The sequence below is a fragment of the Paramisgurnus dabryanus genome, chromosome 16 (genome assembly GCF_030506205.2).
Source record: "Paramisgurnus dabryanus chromosome 16, PD_genome_1.1, whole genome shotgun sequence".
In the NCBI taxonomy this organism is placed as follows: Eukaryota; Metazoa; Chordata; class Actinopteri; order Cypriniformes; family Cobitidae; genus Paramisgurnus; species Paramisgurnus dabryanus.
Window position 1 is genome coordinate 33,053,523 of NC_133352.1, and position 20,648 is coordinate 33,074,170.

General features: G+C 36.0%; 3 protein-coding genes across 4 annotated transcripts; all 3 read right to left on the bottom strand.

Annotated features, from left to right (window-relative positions):
* Window positions 1–459: 459 nt before the first annotated feature.
* On the bottom strand, window positions 460–4,724 carry hnrnpaba (heterogeneous nuclear ribonucleoprotein A/Ba). 2 transcript variants are annotated; one of them, XM_065263860.2, is made up of 9 exons: window positions 4,596–4,724; window positions 3,925–4,173; window positions 3,419–3,587; window positions 3,113–3,271; window positions 2,788–2,943; window positions 2,560–2,647; window positions 1,639–1,803; window positions 1,432–1,517; window positions 460–1,149 (listed from the first exon to the last, which is right to left on the bottom strand). In XM_065263860.2, exons 2-8 carry the CDS (start codon window positions 4,143–4,145, stop codon window positions 1,447–1,449), a joined length of 1,029 nt encoding a protein of 342 aa, XP_065119932.2. In that variant the 5' UTR covers window positions 4,146–4,173; window positions 4,596–4,724; the 3' UTR covers window positions 460–1,149; window positions 1,432–1,446. The 2 variants fall into 2 exon arrangements, with proteins under 2 accessions (XP_065119932.2, XP_065119933.2); XM_065263861.2 differs by lacking the exon at window positions 1,432–1,517.
* A 1,404-nt stretch (window positions 4,725–6,128) lies between these two features.
* nme5 (NME/NM23 family member 5) lies at window positions 6,129–16,481 on the bottom strand. Its single transcript, XM_065263857.2, has 5 exons — window positions 16,103–16,481; window positions 10,445–10,650; window positions 10,216–10,316; window positions 6,906–7,024; window positions 6,129–6,784 (listed from the first exon to the last, which is right to left on the bottom strand). The coding sequence occupies exons 1-5, from the start codon at window positions 16,244–16,246 to the stop codon at window positions 6,701–6,703; spliced, it is 654 nt and encodes a 217-aa protein (XP_065119929.2). The 5' UTR covers window positions 16,247–16,481; the 3' UTR covers window positions 6,129–6,700.
* Window positions 16,482–16,494: 13 nt separating this feature from the next.
* On the bottom strand, window positions 16,495–19,595 carry rack1 (receptor for activated C kinase 1). Its single transcript, XM_065263856.2, has 8 exons — window positions 19,385–19,595; window positions 18,778–18,949; window positions 18,075–18,222; window positions 17,790–17,885; window positions 17,480–17,590; window positions 17,129–17,269; window positions 16,806–16,916; window positions 16,495–16,605 (listed from the first exon to the last, which is right to left on the bottom strand). The coding sequence occupies exons 1-8, from the start codon at window positions 19,491–19,493 to the stop codon at window positions 16,540–16,542; spliced, it is 954 nt and encodes a 317-aa protein (XP_065119928.1). The 5' UTR covers window positions 19,494–19,595; the 3' UTR covers window positions 16,495–16,539.
* Window positions 19,596–20,648: the final 1,053 nt, after the last annotated feature.

The window sequence follows — 20,648 nt, forward strand, 5'->3', positions numbered from 1 at the left end:
GGTATAGCAAAAAAATATTTTGCAGTTGGTTTAAAATTCTCAGTATCAGCTCAGAAATAACAAATTGTTTAAAATTATGCTGCCAATGGCACAACAGAAAAAGCCTACACTAAAGTATCTTCATCTCATGTTAAGTTTGGCACAAGATGTGAACCCATGCATGTTCTCTAGGCGGTGTTCCAGCACAAATATTTCGGTCAACTCTGGATACAAATAGCCCCATGTAACCGGTGCCAGGTGTAAATTCTGACCAAACCCATTTCAACCTTAAGCCTAGTTGACCTATATATATATATATATATATATACACACATACATACACACACACTGTTAGAACTTACGATTTAGGTTATTGCTAAAGATATAAATACATAGTGTTTGATGGTGCAGAAATACTATTTTTTAACACCAATGCACAGTAACCGTTTTATAATTGAAAAGCAATAAACATACAAGACATCTTAAAAATCATGTTTATTTCTTGAAATTTGTCCAAGACACTGGAGGAATGCATTTCCAGTGTTTCGAGAAAGAATCCTGTTACAGTTACCTGTTTATGCTCTGAGGTAATAGTTTATTCACTATTAAAGCCACTTTTAAATATCTAACAAGACGGGAGAAAATTTTTCTTAAAAGCAGTAGAGAAAAGTCACCAAAACTTGCTAAGAACTTGCCACTAACAGGACAAGCATACAATCAAAAAAAAAGAAAAAAGAAAAAATATCCCTTTCCATTTTACCTTTAAGCCATGCAACATTGCAACACAGAGTACAGGTGGCAAACAGAAAAGAAAATATATAATCTAGAAACACCAAAGAAAAATTAACCAAAACTTTTATTATGAAATCAATTTGAGGATATTCGAGTCTAGATGTGGTACACACAGCCAAGATGTAAAATACAACCATACAATACATTAGATTCAAAGGTACCAAAAAGTACAGTAAAAAAATAACACTTCCATCTCTGGAAATGTAAAAAGGACAAAAAAAAATGATAAAACAAAAGTGATGTGACGTTTGCTCCCCCCAGTTCTTTGTTTTCTGTACAAAATGAAGCAGAAGTCCAGACTCTGCCAACTTCCAAAAGTAAAAGACCCCAATGTTCACTGCGACCAGACCGCTGCTTCTGGATCTGTAGCTTTACGACCTTAAAAAAACAAAAACACACAGAAACGTGATTTAGTCCTTTAAATCCACAAGTACAAAGCATTTTGTTAAAATGAAATGAAGAGATGGGGCCTATCACACCACTACAACCCTACTGGATCAGTGTTTGTTAGTTATCTACAGATTTCAGTCCTAGTCTCAAACGGACGCTCTGCCTGCCTTATCGGATGGGTAAATGGAGATGAACTGCATTTTAACAAGCATGGTAAGTAAATCGACAACCAAATTAACCTTACCATGAAATGGTGGGAAAAATGCATACCTGCACTACACATGATCAGTATGGCTTGTAGCTACTCTGGTGAGCCCCACGTCTTGGAGTTTTTCCATAGCTTGTATTTCCCTGGTCTATGGGGGTAAGAGAAAAGCAGAAAAACGATTTTGAATTCCCCTGTATTCACAAGAACCCAATGGGGACGAGATGGGGAACAGGGTGTGTGGGGGGAACCCACGGGCAATCATCGCTTACTGTAGTCATATCCGCCGCCGTAGCCGTAGTAACCCGCCGAGTAATCGTAGTTGCCGTAGCCGCCGTATCCACCGTAACCCTGCTGCCCACCGTAGCCGTAGCCTTGGTTGCCGTAGCCTTGATTCCAGTAGTTATTGTAGCCCTGATTCCAGTTCTGACCTTGACCTATAAAAAAAAAAAAAAACACATTTTAGACATGCATGCATCAGTAGCTGACATTTGTACACTTGTACTCAAATCAAGCCTTGAGGCGTCAAAATGGTTTTAAATTTATTACATCAGTCAAATCGCTCGCACGCTGGGTGTGCAAGGGCATAATATCATTTGAAGGGCACATATTAAGCCCATTATTACAAGATGTAACACAATGTCTGTCAAGTTTCAGCTCAAAATACCCCACAGATAATTTGCTATAGCATGTCCAATATTTAGGTGGGAGCAAAAAGCGCCATTTTCATGTCTGTACCTTTACATGTAAATGAGCTACAGCTCCTTACTACCTTATCAACAGATAGTGAGCACTTTCAGACAATTCACAGGAATCAGATCTATTTTAACTGAGAGATTAGTATTTTTAGCCACATTATCATGCTAAAAAAGCTTTTGGGTAAAATTATCCAGTTAGACAGTGGCCATGGGCAGAGATTCATCAGTGTGATGTCACATTAACAATAGAATCAAAACAGCATGTCTAATGAGACTGCTTTGGTTTAACTGAAATTAAAATGGGATTGTTGTGCCAACACACATTTATGTCCAGACACCTTGTAAAAGTGGATATTGTATAATATGTGCCCTTTAGAATTGAGCAAGTCAACTAATGTGACACAACCTTAAATTAAACATACTACTGCTGGTTAGATTTTGAGTGGCGGGTAAAAAAAACTAAGAGGAAAGTAACAAGGATTGAGGAGAACTAACCTCCACGCCCCCTTCCTCTGCCTCCAAATCGACTTCCATACTGCTGCTGCTGGTACACCTCCTTGGGTTGTGCAATCTTAATCTCACACTGGCACAAAACGAAGACAGGATTGAGTTAAACCAACAATAAATGAACAAAACGACCACTACTAATATGTACACAAATGCATGGAGCTACATCAGGAAATATATAACAGGAGGGCACATCTGAAGATCATGAAAACTCACAAGGCCTTCTTTTCCATTTGTGTCCTTGGTTCCACTGACGTTGTGATATTTCTTCTCGAGAACTTTCTTGACGGCTTCTTCTTCCTTAAATGTGATGAAGACAAATCCTCTCCTCTTATTTGTCTTTGGATCCATTGGAAGCTCAATGGTCTCGATCTTCGGTGACAAAAAAATAAAAATTGTGTTAACAAACGTGCACCAAAGACTAAAATGCTAAAACGAATTTAATTCACACAAAACTAAAGACCAAACAAAATGTTAAATGTGTAGAAACACATTCTGGAACCAATAGGAACAAAGAACTAAAACATCAAGTTATATATACCTCTCCAAAGGCACCAAAATACTCTCGAATCCTCTCTTCTGTAGTTTCAGGATTCAAACCACCAACAAAGATCTTCTTCACTGGTTCTTTCTTCATAGCCATTGCTTTCTTAGGGTCGATCTGCCGTCCATCCAATCTGTGCTCACTTTGTGCTAAAACCTGCAAAAAACAAGAGTTTTCAGTGGTAAAGGGTTGTTTTAGTAACGCAAACCCTAGTGGGTTTAATTTCAATGGCACACAAACAAACTAAATCAAAAGTACAGGTTGATAGCACCGCATAGGACTTTTGGAAATGTGAAAACTTACCTTATCTACACTAGCTGATTCTTTGAAAAGAATAAACCCGAATCCCCTCGATCTTCCAGTGTTGGGGTCCATTTTGATGGTGCAGTCTGTAACCTCTCCAAATTTAGAGAAGTAGTCTTTAAGATCCTTTTTACTAGTGTCCCAGCTGAGCCCACCGACGAACATTTTTCTGAGGAAATCGAGTAGAAAACGTGTAAACGCCGTGTATGGCCAGGAGGGGGCGTGGTAGAACGGATTTCACAATTCCAATTTTATTTCCCACAAAAGTACATCATTTTAACAAACACCTGTAAACGCGTATCTAAACCATGTCGAGGCTTACTTAAAAAACACATTTTCGCCTCCAAAATCTTAATTGAGATGTACAACCACACTGTATGATTTAATAATCCATTTCATGTTCAATGCGCCCATCCCCCTTCGACCGACACATGGCGCCAACAAAGACAAAAAAGAACAAAGGCTTTCATGTCCGTGCATGAAAAACAATAACGTTTCAAACATACCCCGCATCTTCTTCTCCTTTGCTTGCATCGATCTGCCCGCCGTCCGAGCCTCCATTCTGCGGGTCGTCGCCATTCCCGGATTCGTCGGCACCGGCGTCTCCCTGCGCTCCGGCCTGCCCGTTGTCCCCCGCCTCGTCGTATTGCCCGGCTCCATTTAGATCATCCTCGCCCTCGTGTCCGTTTTCAGTCGTCTCCATATACTGCTGTTCGGCGTCTGACATGATGGTAGTTTAACTTGAAAATCTAAAACTGCGGAGAATTAGAGATGGTTAGCAATGGAAGAGGAGCCTTATGTAAGGCGACGGGTTGTTCATATGCGCCCCACCATTTTGAAAAGCGGCACCTACATTCGCATACGCCACAAGCATGTAAACACGTTAACGGAGGGTATTTCGTTATTAAAACAACGGATCGCGTCGCACGGTTGTTTAAATAAAATAATATTTAGAGAAAATGAATACAACATAGCGCACGGCACTGTACAAAGCTCGTGCGTTGCTCGTAACGTTAGTTAGCCCATGCCGCTTCTTTCCCCTTAACGTTACGTAATTTCGTTTAAACGTTTGTAGCATTACTCTTTAAACAGCACACGCGATTAAGTATAAATCTCACTGTAATAAAACACACAAGAAGAAGATAGCAAATGAATTATTTGATTGTAAATACTTTACCGTAAAAGCAGCAAAATGTGTGGAAAATTCACGGTGGAACGCTTTCTCCGGTGTGGGCCCTTCCTTATTGCGCCGACCAGCGGTTGATTTAATATTACTGGGTGGAAGATAAAGACGTTTTGGTATGGGGATATTTGATTGGGTGTCTTGATATGACTATCATCCCGGCGACCAATCAAATACGTCCTTCATACGTCACAGAAATCCTCCCCCAAACGCGCTTCTTCTGAACCTCAGTGTCGAGTGGGGGGAGAACTCTTTGTTCCTGTTCGGTTTCCAAACAAGTTATCGGCCTTTTGTATAAAGATGTAAAAATTGTAGATTTATAGAGTCGACAGACTGATAAGGTTATGTAAGAAACAGCCAGATTTATGACATTTAATAGGTACAATGTGATTAAAGTTTGAGTTTAAGTAGCTACATGCGTTTTAATCATTACATTCGTTTTGTATTTTTAAAAAAAGCGTCGTAACCCATTCAGTTTTTTATTTCATACAACGATTGTGGGAAGAATTTTTTTTGGGATATGTTAAATAGGCCTACTATGCAATTAGTGGCTTAATAATATATATATTTTTTTATTTTGTATAACCCCCTAATTAACATTACATTTATACTACATTTGGGTCATTCTACAGAAACGTCCACTTTTGGTATGGCAAGATGTCTTAAAATGTATTTATTTTTCTAAAATTTAAACTTAGACCACATTATTGGATTACTCTTTGACTTTATAAGTAAACATAAATGACAGCTTAACGATTTTTTATTTTTTGTGTGCATGTACTTTAAGACTGCATAGACCTTTTTTGTCACTGGTGTTCCCTTACTTCTTTAGCAATATTAAAGGTGTTTATGATATATTATTTTTACTTTTTTTCAGCTTTAAAGCTTATTTTTTAAGTGTAGCAGAATTGATGAATTCAAATTTATCATCATGTTACATGTGAAAGATTTTATTAAATGTGAAAGAAAAAAAACACAGTGACACCAGTGACACAACAAATCACCAGTCACTGGTAACAGGAAGGTAACACCAGTGACAGTAACACCAGTGACAATTTTCATGAAAACTGCATTTTACAAAATTTCTGCTGCAAAGTATCAAACCACATGTTGTCAATCATTGTATATTCACTAAATTACGTAGTTTAATCAATTTGTATTCTATTTTTTTGCAATTCCCAAACAATAAAGGAGGTCATACCCGTGACTTAAACTAAAAGCTTCATATGAAATCATGAGATAAATGAGAAGATTTTTGATAACTGAAAAGAGACAGTGGACTTATATGGGCGTCTCTTCCTAGATCTCCAGGAAAGTGAAAGAAGAAAGTCTAGTGATGTCATCAGTATGATTTTTATTTAAATAGAGCTTTTTTGTTAAACGGTCATACAGGTGACACAACTCCAGGGGACCACTACTTTCATTATATATTTTATAATATTAATTTAGCATTTTGTCTTTTAATGTAATTTACATCAGATATTTGATAGTTATGGACACATTATTATATTTTAAATGGAAGATCTCAAAATAAAGCATTTTCCCTCTGTACATGACTGTGGGGACGAGCACTTCTGTGGTGCTTGGAATTCTAATTAATTAATAAAAATCAAATATTGCTACATTGATGACTCAAGAAGGTGTAATTGTTCAAATAACATATTGTTTCATTTTAAAATATAAAAATTGTAACCCTAAAGGGTGTTTCAAGTGTAATAATTCTGTAAAGGCTAGGGACAGAAAAATTGACATTTCCGTATAATGACCCATTTATGCATTTGGTAGACGCTTTTATCCAAAGTGACTTACAATGCATTACAATACATACATTTTATCTTCCTTGGGATCAAACCCATGACCTTTTGTGATACTAACGTAATGCTCTACCACTGAGAAACAGAAAGACTTGAATTTATGTTGCTACAGGAAAATCATGTATTTGAATTACAATAGCCCTGAATATAGGGGTATCTCCATATATAACCATGGGTTTAGTCAAAATTGTGTATAAAACTATAATTTTATAATGAAGCAGTTCAGAAAAGAAAAAGTTTATTGTTGACCGAAGAACATTCAGACATTAACTACTTGTTGGTAATTCACGATGTTTCCTTTATTTCTACTTTAATAGATACTTTGGGCTTATTGGGATTATTTTCCATTAACCAGTCAGCAAGCCAAGTCTGTAAAGAAGAAAAAACACAACAGCATGCATGAGGAAATGGTTTATGAATAAAACAAAGATTTCAAAGATGTAAGGAAGTGGCACAATTGATTTAAAATGTATTGTTAAATTACACTTACAAAAGGATCGGCAGGTTTCCTCTTGCACAGCTCTGTCAGTCCAGTAAGAAGTGTGGGGTTGACATATCGTTTAAGGTAATCTTTAGCAGCATCACCAATAGGAATGGGTTCGATTATCGCTAAACACAAAAGGCTTGTTTACTTGTAATTTGCATTTATGTCCTATTAATTGCAGATAATCTAAGATTTCACAAAGTTGGTTGCACTCTTTTTACTTCTTTTTGTTATGGTGCGTTGATCTGGTTACTTCATGTACAGTGGCAAGAAAAAGTATGTGAACCTTTTGGAATTTTATGGTTTTCTGAACACATGCCATAAAATGTGATCTGATCTTCATCTAAGTCAAGGATATTGACAAACATAATGTGTCTTAAAATAATAACACAAAAAATTCTTTATTGAACACACTCATTTAACATTCAAAATGGCAGTGGAAAAAAAATAAGTGAACCCTTAGAATTAATAACTGGTTGATCCCCCTTTGGCAGCAATAACCTCAATCAGACGCTTCCTGTATCTGTGGATCAGACCTGCACATCGAGGAATTTTAGCCCATTCAGCTCCTGGCAGAACTGCTTTAGTTTTGTCATATTCTTTTGACGTCTCATGTGTATGGCCCTCTTCAAGTCAATCCATAGCATCTCTATTGGGTTAAGATCTTGGCTCTGACATGGCCACTCCAAAAGGCGGATTTTGTTTTTCTGAAGCCATTCTGTTGTGGACTTGCTACGGTGTTTTGGGTTGTTGTCCTGTTGCATCACCCACCAGCAGAGGCATCATGCTCATTCAAACTGAGGGGGCACGTGCCCCCTCCGTTTTTTGAGCCAAATGGATTTTGCATGCAACCTCAAAATCGAAGAAGTGTCCATTAATCGGTTACTTGTCTTTTAATTTGTTTAATATGCAAAATATTATTAATTCTGTGCTGCATCCTTGTCACTTTTCAGAGATTTTTGCCATTTTGATCGTGTTACATTACTTTAACACACACACAAGCTTTGCTGTTGCTGCTGATGAATTTAAACGTGTTAGAAACGCTCAAAACATTTCCAAACCCCAGGTAATGTGCAGTAACCTCCTCTTTGTAGAAAATGTATGGTTTAAAATGTGACCGTCTCGACGTTATATTAGTAGAGATTTCTAGATTCATATTCTTGGTACAACGGCAAAGTTCGCCAGAGTTCATGGGGGCGCGGAATCACACATTCTCACATATGAGGTAAAATTTAATGCAAAAATCCGTTACTCTAATAATTTTATCGAAACATATTTTTTTAAAATCATTATTGAACATTAAAATTAATCACGTGGCTATCGCTTATGTCATTTTCGTTGTTTATATACTTTATGGATTTAAAATTACATTAATTTCATAGGATAATGCAGTTGTTGTGCAAAATGCATCAATGACACAATTAAACAAGTTATTAAACAAAACGTAAATAAACAAAACATGCCGTTTCAGAGGTAAACATGATGCCAATATGTCATTATTCCAATGGAATAGTATTTGATATGAAAGTTAGTCAACACTTTTATTTTGGAGGTTTTTACATGAAGGCAGGGGTGCTCAGATTGTTAGAAATGTAAGTGCCATGGAAAAGACGGAAAGCTCTATATAATATTTCGTTTGATGTCTGTGTATGCACAAATTTCTGTGAACTCTGCACACTGTGCCCCCTTAAAAAAAATGGTGCATGACGCCCCTGCCCACCAGGCATTCTCACATTATCCTGAAGAATTGTCCGATATACTTGGGAATTCATCTTCCCCTCAATAATTGCAAGCTGGCCACGCCTAAATAATGATGTTTCCTCCACCATACAGGGCTCAATGCAAAAAACAATTTTATACTTACGGGCCAGTGGTTCAGGTTTTCACTTGCCCTGTCAAAATTTTCACTGTCCCCATAAAAAAAGATTGTCACATATTTAAAAAAATAATTTAAAAATCAAATATAATTGTATACATATACATTTTATTCATAATTTGTTAAGACAATTAGCAATTTGATATGTCAACTCTGAATTTTCACAATCTCATCAGGGTCAATAGGTCAGGTATATGCGCGAGACTAAAGTCACGTGACTGCAGTGACGCGAATAACGTGTTATCCTCAGACATGTTTGCAAAGTTTTTTTTATTTCAAACAGTGTGCATCTCCCTCAGAGTTTAAACGAAGCCCAGGCACACAAAAAAAAAAAAAAAACAGCTGCACGTCAGCCACGTCATCTGAGTCACTGCAGTTACGTGACTTTAGTCTCACGCATGCGCTTCACAAAAGCTGCGGAAGAGAAGACAATGTTGAATAAAGTCAGTCGTAATTTTTGTTATTTTTGGGCCAAAATGTATTTTCGATGCTTCAACACATTCTAACCGACCCACTGATGTCACATGGACTACTTTAATGATGCTTTTATTACCTTTCTAGACATGAACAGTATACCGTACATAGACTTTCAATGAAGGGTCAACAAGCTCTCAAACTAAATCTTAAACATCTTAAACTGTGTTCTGAAGATGAACGGAGGTCTTACTTCATTAATGACATTATTTTCATTTTTGGGTGAACTATCCCTTTAACTGTGCACAGAAATGTTATTATTATGGTTTTGTTTACGGTTATTGCGTGTTCCAACCAAAAAGGCTTCCATCTGTTTTACCTTCTGCAAAACTGTGCATCATTTCTTTCGTCGTGTTTTACCATAGATATACAACATATGCAACAGTGTCCACAAAAAATTAATAAGGTAGGAGAAACCTCACGACTTTTTCCTGTTTTTTCATATCCCATTTTTCAAACTTTAGTTGTTGTGTAATGTTGCTGTTAGAGCATAAATAATACCTGCAATATTATTAAGCTCAAAGTTCAATGCCAAGCGATATATTTTCTTTAATAGAATTCCCATTTCAAAGGCTACAGCGCACGGCTGGTTTGGACTACAGCCCTCTACTTCCCGGTTAAATGACGTCAATAGAAGAATTTTTTACTAAATTCTAGAAAACATATTTTAGTGACTGAGGACAAAGCACTGGCCCAATCTCCCGGTGTGCTAAAACAGAAATCAGATCACATTTTATGCCAAATTTTTCAGAAAACTATAAAATCCCTAAAGGTTCACATACTTATTCTTGCCACTGCACGAGGTCGTGATTTACACTCTACAAAATTAAAATATAGCCTATTTAATTTTACATAAGAGCAGTATTCTGTAAAAACAAAATATTTAGTATTTCAGTGCGAAACATGGCCTCATACATGGGATAACCACAGATTGACAAGTTGTTGGACAGGATTAACTCTACTCACAGTTGGGAAACATGAACCTGATTTCTCTCTCAGCAGCAGAAAAGGAGTCACTACCATGCACAGCATTTCGCAGGTCACATGTGCCAAATCTCGCTCTAAGACTGATGATGACCCATAATCAAAATATTTAGGGGCAGGAAGAAGTGCAAGAAAGGAAAATAAAGAAATTTGGTTAATTCATGAACATTATATTGCTGATATTGCATTTAAATAAATTGTCTTTAAGTACCAGTCAGGATCTGTCTCTCTAGCTTTTATGCTGTTGGCCGGTCCCATTATAGCTTTCCAGGTGGCAATAGCCTGGTGTCTGGCCAGTGCGAGAGCAACAATTGATCCAGAGCTCATGAAGGCTGTCAGATGGGGAAAACACAGCTTCCCATAATGCTCAGCATAAAAGTCACTGCATTGCTCAGGACTCAGTTGAAGCTTTCTTTTCTGTTACATAAGAAACACTTTTTATTTACTGAAAATGAAAATTACGTAAGCCATATACAAATATGTGGTGTAGTGGGATATGGAAGGTTTTTTTGGTCTTTTTTAAATTAATTAATTAAATTATAAAATAATTAATTAAATTATAAAATAAAAAATAAAATCGCAAAATATGTCCCAAATTTGAAAATCAAATGCTAAAATAAAAATTAAAACATTATATTAAATTATTTCATTTTCATTTTTAATGTGATGAAGCATCATTCCGGCCAAATTAAAAAAGAAAATTAAATTGATGATTTGACATTTCATTTTCAATATAATCTTGAGTCAAGACTGACAATATTAAAATAAAAAGTCAAGCTTGAAAAGGAATCTGTAAAAACATTTTTAAAAGGGTTTTTATTCATACCCAAGCAATAATTGGGACAAAATTAAAATTTAAAGTTCAGTTTTAATTTTATGTTCTCTTTAAATTATTTGTTTTCATTTTCTTTTTCGTTTTCATTTTCATTTTCAACTTGTATGCAAATTTAATGTTAATCAGTGGGTGGCGTTTATTTACTTGCTCAAAAAAGGGGATTGGCTAACGCTGCGTTGCCAACTCAGCGACTGTGTTGCTAAAATAGGGACTTTATTGCTACATCTAGCGACTTTTAGGCCCATTTAGACAAACTTAGCGAATGTTTGGATGAATCTTAGCTTCACATCTGTACAGATAGGCTACTGTGTCGCTTGTACTGGCCAACGAGTGCCGTCTGTGCATGGAGCTGGGCAGTGTAGGAGCTGACGCGTGGATGAGATTCGCGTTCATTGTTTACATTTGAAAGGAGGAACAAACAATAAAAAGTGGCTGGTCCGCTGTTATATATGTGCGTATTTTCACACATCTGATCCGGTGAGGCGTCAGCCATTCTCATCAAATGCATACACATAGCACAGTGTGATTATCGTGCAATACATAATTATGCCAAAATCCGTGAAGGACTGGAGTATCATATGCTCGCAAAATTGGCGTATATATAGCACTATAATCACACTGCGTGTTATTTGTATGCATTTCATGAAAATGAACATGAGTGACCAGTCACTTACTTTTGCAGCGGGCACACTGGCAGAGCAGACCTTCAGCCTTTGTGGTATTTGTAAGTGGTCCTCATTTGTAACGCTGATTGTGAGTAGGGCTGTGACCGTACAGGATTTTATTTAACCGTGGTGAAGAAGCAACAGAATTGTTAGCACAACAACCCACCCCATATTATTAAAACAACAAATTATATTAGCAATAACAATGTGAAATAATATGTTTTTCTATATGTTAACTTTTGTTTTTTATATCTTTTGAATATACAATGATTTATAGACCTTTTGTGTCATCGTTTATAACCCATTTTATACAATACATTTCATAGAATAACAACCTGAAAACCTGCAGAAAGAACATGCAGAGTTTAAGATTGTTTCTGATGAGTTGTGCAAAACCTGATTCCTATTTCTTTAGACATTCATTTTCGGTAAACTCTCCGTGAATAGAAACACACTTCTCCAAACATGTTGCAACTTTTAATAATTTATTGTACAAAAAATGGGTTACAAACAATGACAAAAACTGTTCCATAATTGATATTAAACTCAAAAGATATCGAAAATAAATATTATTTAATGTTATTATTGTTAGTATGTTTAATTAGATTTTCTCAAAGTGGATACAAAACGAAATCGACAATTGCATCATTACGTAAATAACTGCGCAAAACTTATGGATACTCCAATCATTGCTTTCAGAAATTCGCTTACAGTAGCTCCAGATATAAGCACAGCATTCAACCAAATAACGAGTTGTGCTGTCAGTATACGCGCTCCTGCCTTCATAACGATAGTTGTCATGTTTGCCCATTATAGTTTTAAATTATTATTATGCTGTCATTATCATCACCAGCACAGTGCTTCTCCTTGAATGAGAAAGCTTAATATGCGCGTGGCTCGGACTCCTTGCACATGAAATAACATGTTGTTATTCGCGCAGGGGTTTAAATCCAGGGAGTGAGTTGGTACAGTTCAAGAAATCAGAGCACTTGGGCATGACGCGCTTTATAAGGTTGCGGCCGTGACATCACCGCAGCTGGCATCTTATTACAGCAGTGATGCAGTATTACTTTGATATTGTCACAGCCCTTATGTGCGTAGCTCGTCTTCCACGCTTCAGCTATGGTCAGAAGAACTGTATGTTGTGTACACAGAAGACTCCGAGAGACTCGCATTTCACAGAGGACGCAAGTTCTGATACTTGTACAGACAACACATAGGTTAAATAAACAGATAATGTTCATTTAAAAGTAAGTGACTGGTCGGTGTATCAGCTCGTTAAACTGACGCCTCACCGGACCAGATGTGTGAAAATACACATCATATATAACAGCGGACCAGCCACTTTTTATTGTTTGTTCCTCCTTTGAAATGTAAACAATGTACGCGAATCCCATCCACGCGTCAGCTCCTACACTGCCCAGCTCCATGCACAGAGACACCAGACGCACATTTCACCGGGACAGCGCCACCCGGCACTCGTGGGCCAGTACAAGCGTACAGTAGCCTATCTGTACAGATGTGAAGCTAACATTCATCCAAACATTCGCTAAGTTTGTCTAAATGGGCCTAAAAGTCGCTAGATGTAGCAATAAAGTCGCTATTTTAGCAACACAGTCGCTGAGTTGGCAACGCTGCTTCAGCCAATCCCCTTTTTTTTAAGCAAGTAAACGCCACCCATTGATTAACATTGAATTTGCATACAAGTTGAAAATGAAAATGAAAACGAAAAAGAAAATGAAAACAAATAATTTAAACAGAACATAAAATTAAAACTGAACTTTACATTTTAATTTTGTCCCTATTATTGCTTGGGCATGAATAAAAAGCCTTTAAAAAAATTATTTACAGATTCCTTTTCAAGCTTGCCTTTTTATTTTAATATTGTCAGTCTTGACTCAAGATTATATTGAAAATGAAATGTCAAATCATCAATTTAATTTTATTTTTTAATTTGGCCGGAATGATGCTTCATCACGTTAAAAATGAAAATGAAATAATGTTTTAATTTTTATTTTAGCATTTAATTTTCAAATTTGGGACATATTTTGCGATTTTATTTTTTATTTTATAATTTAATTAATTATTTTATAATTTAATTAATTAATTTAAAAAAGACCAAAAAAACATTCCATAGTGGGAAACCTTTGTGGCTGTGCATTTGATATAAAACAACAGAAGTGAATGTATAAGCTGTTGGTTGATAATAAAGTGGGACTGATAAAATAAAAAATACTGTGAGGCATAATTTTCAAAGAAAGGTATTTATTTTTGGGTCAGTTCACAAATGTGCTTTGTACTAAAATCAGAGGACAAAATTATCTTTACGTAGAGAGATGGTCCTCAAACCACATTTATTTTGTTAATCAGTTAATAGATGACAATGGTCAGTTTTATTCCTTTTTAGAATTAAAAAAAAAAAAAAAAAGCTTTTGGGATTTCATCAAAAGACTTTTCTACTGTATTCAATGCAATTCCTAGTGGTATAAAAACTCTTTTGAAAGGTGTACAAACATAAAACTCTACTTCTTTATATAAAGAGTATGTTACAGTTGTAGGGGTTTTGATTTCTGATGACAGATTTGATAATTTTTTGTCCATAGACTCATAAATAAAAAATGTATTCCAGCATCTTCTTTGAAATGAATGATGCTATGACATTAATTGGAAGATGGATTGGTCATTTCCACACAAATATTTATTATCAAACAATATAAAAGTCATCACCTTTAAAATATTACAAAGATGCTACCCTTGCAATGGTGCTCTCAATGAGTATATTCAAAAATGTACACTGAAAAAAATTATTCCTTCAAGGTAAGTGGTTGCAATCTATTTATTTAAGCTATATTTAACAAGAAAATAGAATTTTAAATAAATTGATTGCAACCACTTACCTTAAAAAATATGAGTAAATTGAATGAATCATTTTTTCCAGTGTACCTTTTTTTCAATACTTTGAATATACTTATTGAGAGCACAAGTATTGAAAAATATTTACACTGAAAAAAATTCAATTTACTCAATTTTTTAAGGTAAGTGGTTGCAATAAAACTCTACTTCTTTAGATAAAGAGTATGTTACAGTTAAAGGGGTTTTAATAATAATTTTTTGTCTGTAGTAGACTCATAAATAGAAAATGTATTCCAGCATCTTCTTTTGAATGAATGATGCTATGACATTATTTGGAAGATGGTTTGGTCATTTCCACACATATATTTATTATCAAACAAGATAAAAGAAGTCACCTTTAAAATATTACATAGATGCTACCCTTGTAATCTCAGTGAGCATATTCAAAGTATTGGAAAAATGTACACTAAAAAAAAGATTCATTCAATTTACTTAAGGTATTCAATGTTTGACCTAAGTGGTTGCAATCAATTTATTTAAGCTACATAAAAAAAAAAACTTTTGTTTTATAGCTTAAGAAAACATTGATTGCAGCCACTTACCTTAAAAAATGTGAGTAACTTGAATTAATCATTTTTTTCAGTGTACATTTTTTTCAATACTTTGAATATACTCACTGAGAGCACAAGTATTTAAAAAAATGTACACTGAAAAAAGATTCATTCAATTTACTCACATTTTTTAAGGTAAGTGGTTGCAATCAATTTATTTAAGCTACATTTATTAAAAAAAACCTTTGTTTAAATTTAACGTAAATAAATTTACAACCACTTAAGTTAAAATAATTTGAGTAAATTGAATGAATATTTTTTCAGTGTACCTTTTGTGATATGGAAGAGACAATTATACATCTTTTTTATGTGTTTGTGTTAAAGCCTTTGGGAATAATTTATGTACGGATCTCTCAGAAAAAACACATGTTGAAATATGAATAAACGCTTTTAATATTAATTTCCTTTATCACAATTCAAAACATTGTATTGAGTATATTAATTTACTTTTATTTTACTCAGCAAATTCTTTATACACAAATGCAAATTCCTGGGAAAGAAGCCCCTCTTGTCAATATTTCTGGACGATTATAATTCTTACGTTTTGTTTTTTGATGATGGGTAAAACAAAAACATCTTTCAAAAGTCAAAGATTGCTTTCAATGTTTAACCTCTAATAAATCCCTTCTGGCTTACATTTCATTTCTTAGTATTTTTCCCTATTTTTGGTTCAAGTATTTTTCCCCTTTCCTTCTAGTTATCGATTACGGTTTGATATCGTTACAAAATAGTACATGATACATTTTTCCAAGTCTTTTAAAATTCTTGAATGAATAAAAAAGTTATATTCACGCACCACACGTTGACAGGATTAACAGTGTATCTTGTTCACATACGCAGTTTCATTACAAATATTAATAAACACTAATAGTTAATACAAATATTACGTATCAGTTTATTTTTACCTGCAAAATTGTGAATCCAGATTGAATAATAATGTCCTCAATTTCATCAGCTTTATGGACGGCGTCTGGTTTGATTAAAGCCAAAGTTCTCTCCACGTAGATACGAGGCGCAGGCATCATCTTCTCAGGACTATCAGTGTCCATATTAGACCAGTTTTTTTACGTTTAAAGTGCAAATACTGAACTAGGTAGTCACGATTGCCTCTCAAATGATCCAAACTACAGTGTATAAAAAATTATTCATAAGTTTCCAGTCTTTAACAAACCGCGTTCTGCCTATGCTAGTCTGTTGACCAGGTTGCTAAGATACCATTCATGATGAATACATCAGCGCCCTCTAGTGGCTGTAGTCATGTTATTGCTTGAAACACATTCAAATGAACACAAGTCAATTTTAGGTCTTTTAAAAGGTTTTATTCAGACATTAGAAAAAACTTCTATCTGGTTCCAATGGTCACCTGCCACACTCGGATCAGGTTGTCAGTGTAACCAGCAAATAGAGTCTGCAATGAGAATAGAGATGCACAGGGATTATAAAACAAGCACTTTTTGGACCTACATTAATTTTAAACATTTATCTGCCCCCCTCATATTTGCAGGACTGTCATCGTGAGATTTCAGATGGTTAAGTGATTGGGAATAATCACCGGGGGGCATACTGACCTAACCAGGGATAAGTAAGTGTAACAGGTTGAAAACATACCTGTCCATCAGCAGACCAGGCCAGAGAAGTGCACTGAGGTGGCTCAGCCTTGCTATTGGTGGTGATAATGTCCTGCCTCAATTCATCAACAATGATCTTGCCCTCCAGATCCTGTTTGGGAGAATACAGTCAGTTCTGCATCAACAGCCCATTGCATGCGTGGTGCATGACGGCTTAGGTGTAAAAATCTCAGAAACAGCCTCTTTTGTCATCACTGAGCTACAGAAGGCATTTGAGTTTCATCACTGAGTTACTATTAAATGTTTAGATATGCAATTCATTAATTGTAAAACATTCTGCATTTCAGGTATGATAACGCTCACCCAGATTTTGATGCTGGGTCCGGTGGCAGCACAGAGCCAGTACCGGTTGGGGCTGAAGCATAGGGCGTTGATGGTATCACCACCATCCAGGGTGTAGAGGTGCTTGCCTTCATTCAGGTCCCACAGCATTGCCTGTCCGTCCTATCATATAGTAGAATATACAATAACATTAAAATTGGAAAAGCTTACAAAAACACTAGATTTTAAATATTTAAATCTCTCATTGTGTTCAGAAACAGCCTCTTTATCATCACATAGATGCAGATAGCATTAAAGTTTCATCATCTCTTCAACAATGAACAATCAATAACAATTTAACCAAAACAGGAGGGAACTGAATCATCAAACTACCTTTCCACCAGAAGCACACAGAGATCCATCAGGAGACACGGTCACTGTGTTGAGGTATCCAGTGTGGCCAATGTGGTTGGTCTTCAGTTTGCAATTTGCAAGGTTCCATACCTATAACAAACATAAACCAGTCAAATTCACAATAACACAGCTCTATTTATCAAAAATGTATGTTTCCTCTACCCATCATAATTGCAGGACTTGTCATCAAAGCCCAAGAGCTCAGATTAATAAAAAGTGGATTTTTATAATCACTGGGTAAAGTTATTTCACACTAAATTCAAAGCAAAATTAGCATTCACCATCTCACCTTGACCATTTTGTCCCAGCCACAGGACACAATAATGGGATTGCTGCTGTTGGGAGAGAAGCGCACGCAGGAAACCCATTCGGTGTGGCTGTCATCCTGTGGACGAGTCAGATGTCAAATTTAGGGGCTCTGATATGGCACAAAGTACTAAAGATTTACAATGAAATGCTTGTGAAAAAAAAACACAATTTGTATGGTACATTTCCCCAAATATATCCCATAAAGGAACCAGACATGAGCAGAAAAGCAACCTTTTTCCATATTAAAGCACTTCCGATGGTTTACCTGGATGGTGTACTTGCAGACTCCCAGGGTGTTCCACAGCTTAATGGTTTTGTCTCTGGATCCAGACACAATCTGGCGGTTGTCAGCGGAGAAAGCCACGCTCAGAACATCCTTGGTGTGTCCGACAAAACGGCGGGTTGTAGTGCCGCTGCGCGAGACAAAAACAGATTTAGTTTCATTTGGACCCACTTCAACATTTAAAGGGATAGCTCACCCAAAAATGAAAAATTATGTCATCATTTACTCACTCTCGTGTTGTTACAAACCTGTATACATTTCTTTGTTCTGATGAACACAAAGGAAGATATTTGGAGGAATGTTCGCAACCAAACGTAAGCCCCATTCACTTACATAGTATTCTTTAGTCCTACTATAAAAGTGAATGGGGCTTGGTTAAAAACATTCCTCCTCAGTGTTCTTCAGCATAAAGAAATGTATACAGAAAAGTGAGTAAAGGACAGATTTTTCATTTTTGGGTGAATAATCCCTTTAAATCAATATCGTTCTGGATTCATTTACATACAGAACCGCATTCACTGGGTAAGAAGACACGAATTAAGTTCAGAAACAGCCTCTTTATCATCATAGTAATACAGATGGCATTGAAGTTTCATCACTACTTAAAAGTAAACGTGCAACAGCATTCGAAACCCATTGCACGTCACAAATTTAATTAAACAGGAAAAGAATCTGAGCATCTTACGTTGTCAGATCCCACAGGCGGAGAGTCCCATCCCAGGAGCCAGACAGGGCAAACTGTCCATCGGATGAGATGACAACATCACTTACAAAGTGAGAATGGCCCTTCAGAGCACGCTGGGGGATGCCATAGTTGGTCTCATCACGGGTCAGCTTCCACATGATGACACTCTTGTCTGCAAGAGACAACAAATACGATTTTATTTGACAGCAGCTGTTTGCATTTAAAACTATTACAGATCTCATTCACGTAGTGTATATTGAGCCATATATCCCAGTAAGATTTAATTGGGTTCTACTTTCTCCCATACTACAAATAGACCAGGGAAGACCAACATAATTTCCATTAAAACCACCCCCATTATAAAAATCAGAATGTTAGTGATGGTTTCCATTTCCATTCAAGAATACTGGAAAATGACATGAACACATGACAATTCTAATGAAGCATGAAGTATACATTTATTTTTCTTCAAACTGAGTTACATGCAGAGCCAAATGTAAAGCCAAAACACGCAAAATAGGGTTGAAACTTTATTTTGCTGTCAAATCTAAAGGAATAATGTAGCCGGATACTCATGGGGTTTCAGCGCGGCTATGTGGACACTTACCCCGGGACGCAGACAAAATCATGTCGGGAAACTGGGGTGTGGTGGCGATTTGAGTGACCCATCCACTATGACCCTTCAGGGTACCCCTTACTGTCATCTGCTCGGTCATTTTGGTGCAGAAAAGATTCACCTATAAAGGTGGATGGAGTTGGATTTTGTCGGAGGGCCGAGTCCCCCTATAGCTCTCACACTGCGGCAAGAGGAAAAGGAAGGAGAAGACCGGAAGCAAAACTCTTGAGGGTGACATTTCTTCTTCTTGATCTGTGACGACTGACTGGAGGAGCCTACTGCCACCTCCTGCCTATGTATTTTTATTACAAGTCAACATTTTCCTGCTAAAAGTATTATAGCACACCTTTTTAGTTAATAATAATGTCGTAATTTTGGCAAATCATTTTAGACACAAATGCATTTTTTTTTTTCAAAATCCTCAAATGCTTTCTCTCTGCCAAAAAGCATGAGCGGTGCTCTTCAAATCTTTAAATTGTATGAGAGAACAAAAACCCCTTGCGCTATGTAAACTGTGGTATATTTTGTTGAATAAACCCCTTGTGTAATTTTGTCCTACACTATTTTTTGTATAAAAATATGTCTAAGTATTTGTTTTCGTTGGTACTTTAATTGGATTTGTATCAAGGTTTTGTATAGTGAGACATGTTTCATATTTCACTAAAACTAATAATAAAATAACAAAAAAATATTTTGCACACAATATACAAACATATATGTGACAAGTAAACAGAAGTGTAAGTGAGCTTGTACAAAGTAATTCTATGTGAATAATAATACGGTGGTGGCCCATCATAATTTAAGTAAGTTTGATATAAATAATATAAAAATAAAACAACAGTTCTGATGACTTAAAGTTTTTTAATCTCAAGAGCTTTTAAAAAAATGCTGCTACGGGTGAGGTGTATAATTATTTATTATAAATATGTTTTAAAAAAATATATATATATAGACGGGTTGCACGGCGACGTCACTAACTGGTTGCGCGCGCAACCGAGGGGCAGAAAGAAGAGACGTGCATTGTGTTGTATGCTAGTAGCGGTGTCTGTAAGTCAAAATGCCAAGGAATTTTTGCGTGGAAAATAGTACCAACAGAGTCAGTGCTGGGTGCCTGATGTTAACATACCAGTAGATGCGACTATTACGTTACTAGCATTATAATTATAAAATTATAATTCATACATGTATCACAGTAACACTGCAAAAATAAAGACAGAAAAACAGATACAACTAAAATCAAGTCTTATTTATGTAC

Bases quoted from the DNA above. Each gene is read 5' to 3' on its own strand.
- rack1 (XM_065263856.2), bottom strand. From the start codon at position 19,493: ATGACCGAGCAGATGACAGTAAGGGGTACCCTGAAGGGTCATAGTGGA. The intron at 18,223-18,777 runs GTAAGATGCTCA...TGTCTCGCGCAG, and splicing joins CGCCTGTGGGATCTGACAAC to CGGCACTACAACCCGCCGTT. The intron at 17,270-17,479 runs GTAGTTTGATGA...ACTATATGATAG, and splicing joins TGTGTGCTTCTGGTGGAAAG to GACGGACAGGCAATGCTGTG.
- nme5 (XM_065263857.2), bottom strand. From the start codon at position 16,246: ATGGACACTGATAGTCCTGAGAAGATGATGCCTGCGCCTCGTATCTAC. The intron at 10,651-16,102 runs GTAAAAATAAAC...CTTATGTAACAG, and splicing joins CTGGATTCACAATTTTGCAG to AAAAGAAAGCTTCAACTGAG. The intron at 6,785-6,905 runs GTAAGTGTAATT...TCTTCTTTACAG, and splicing joins GGAAACCTGCCGATCCTTTT to ACTTGGCTTGCTGACTGGTT.
- hnrnpaba (XM_065263860.2), bottom strand. From the start codon at position 4,145: ATGTCAGACGCCGAACAGCAGTATATGGAGACGACTGAAAACGGACAC. The intron at 2,648-2,787 runs GTGAGTTTTCAT...GTTTTGTGCCAG, and splicing joins CAAATGGAAAAGAAGGCCTT to TGTGAGATTAAGATTGCACA. The intron at 1,518-1,638 runs GTAAGCGATGAT...TTACCCCCATAG, and splicing joins CGGCGGCGGATATGACTACA to ACCAGGGAAATACAAGCTAT.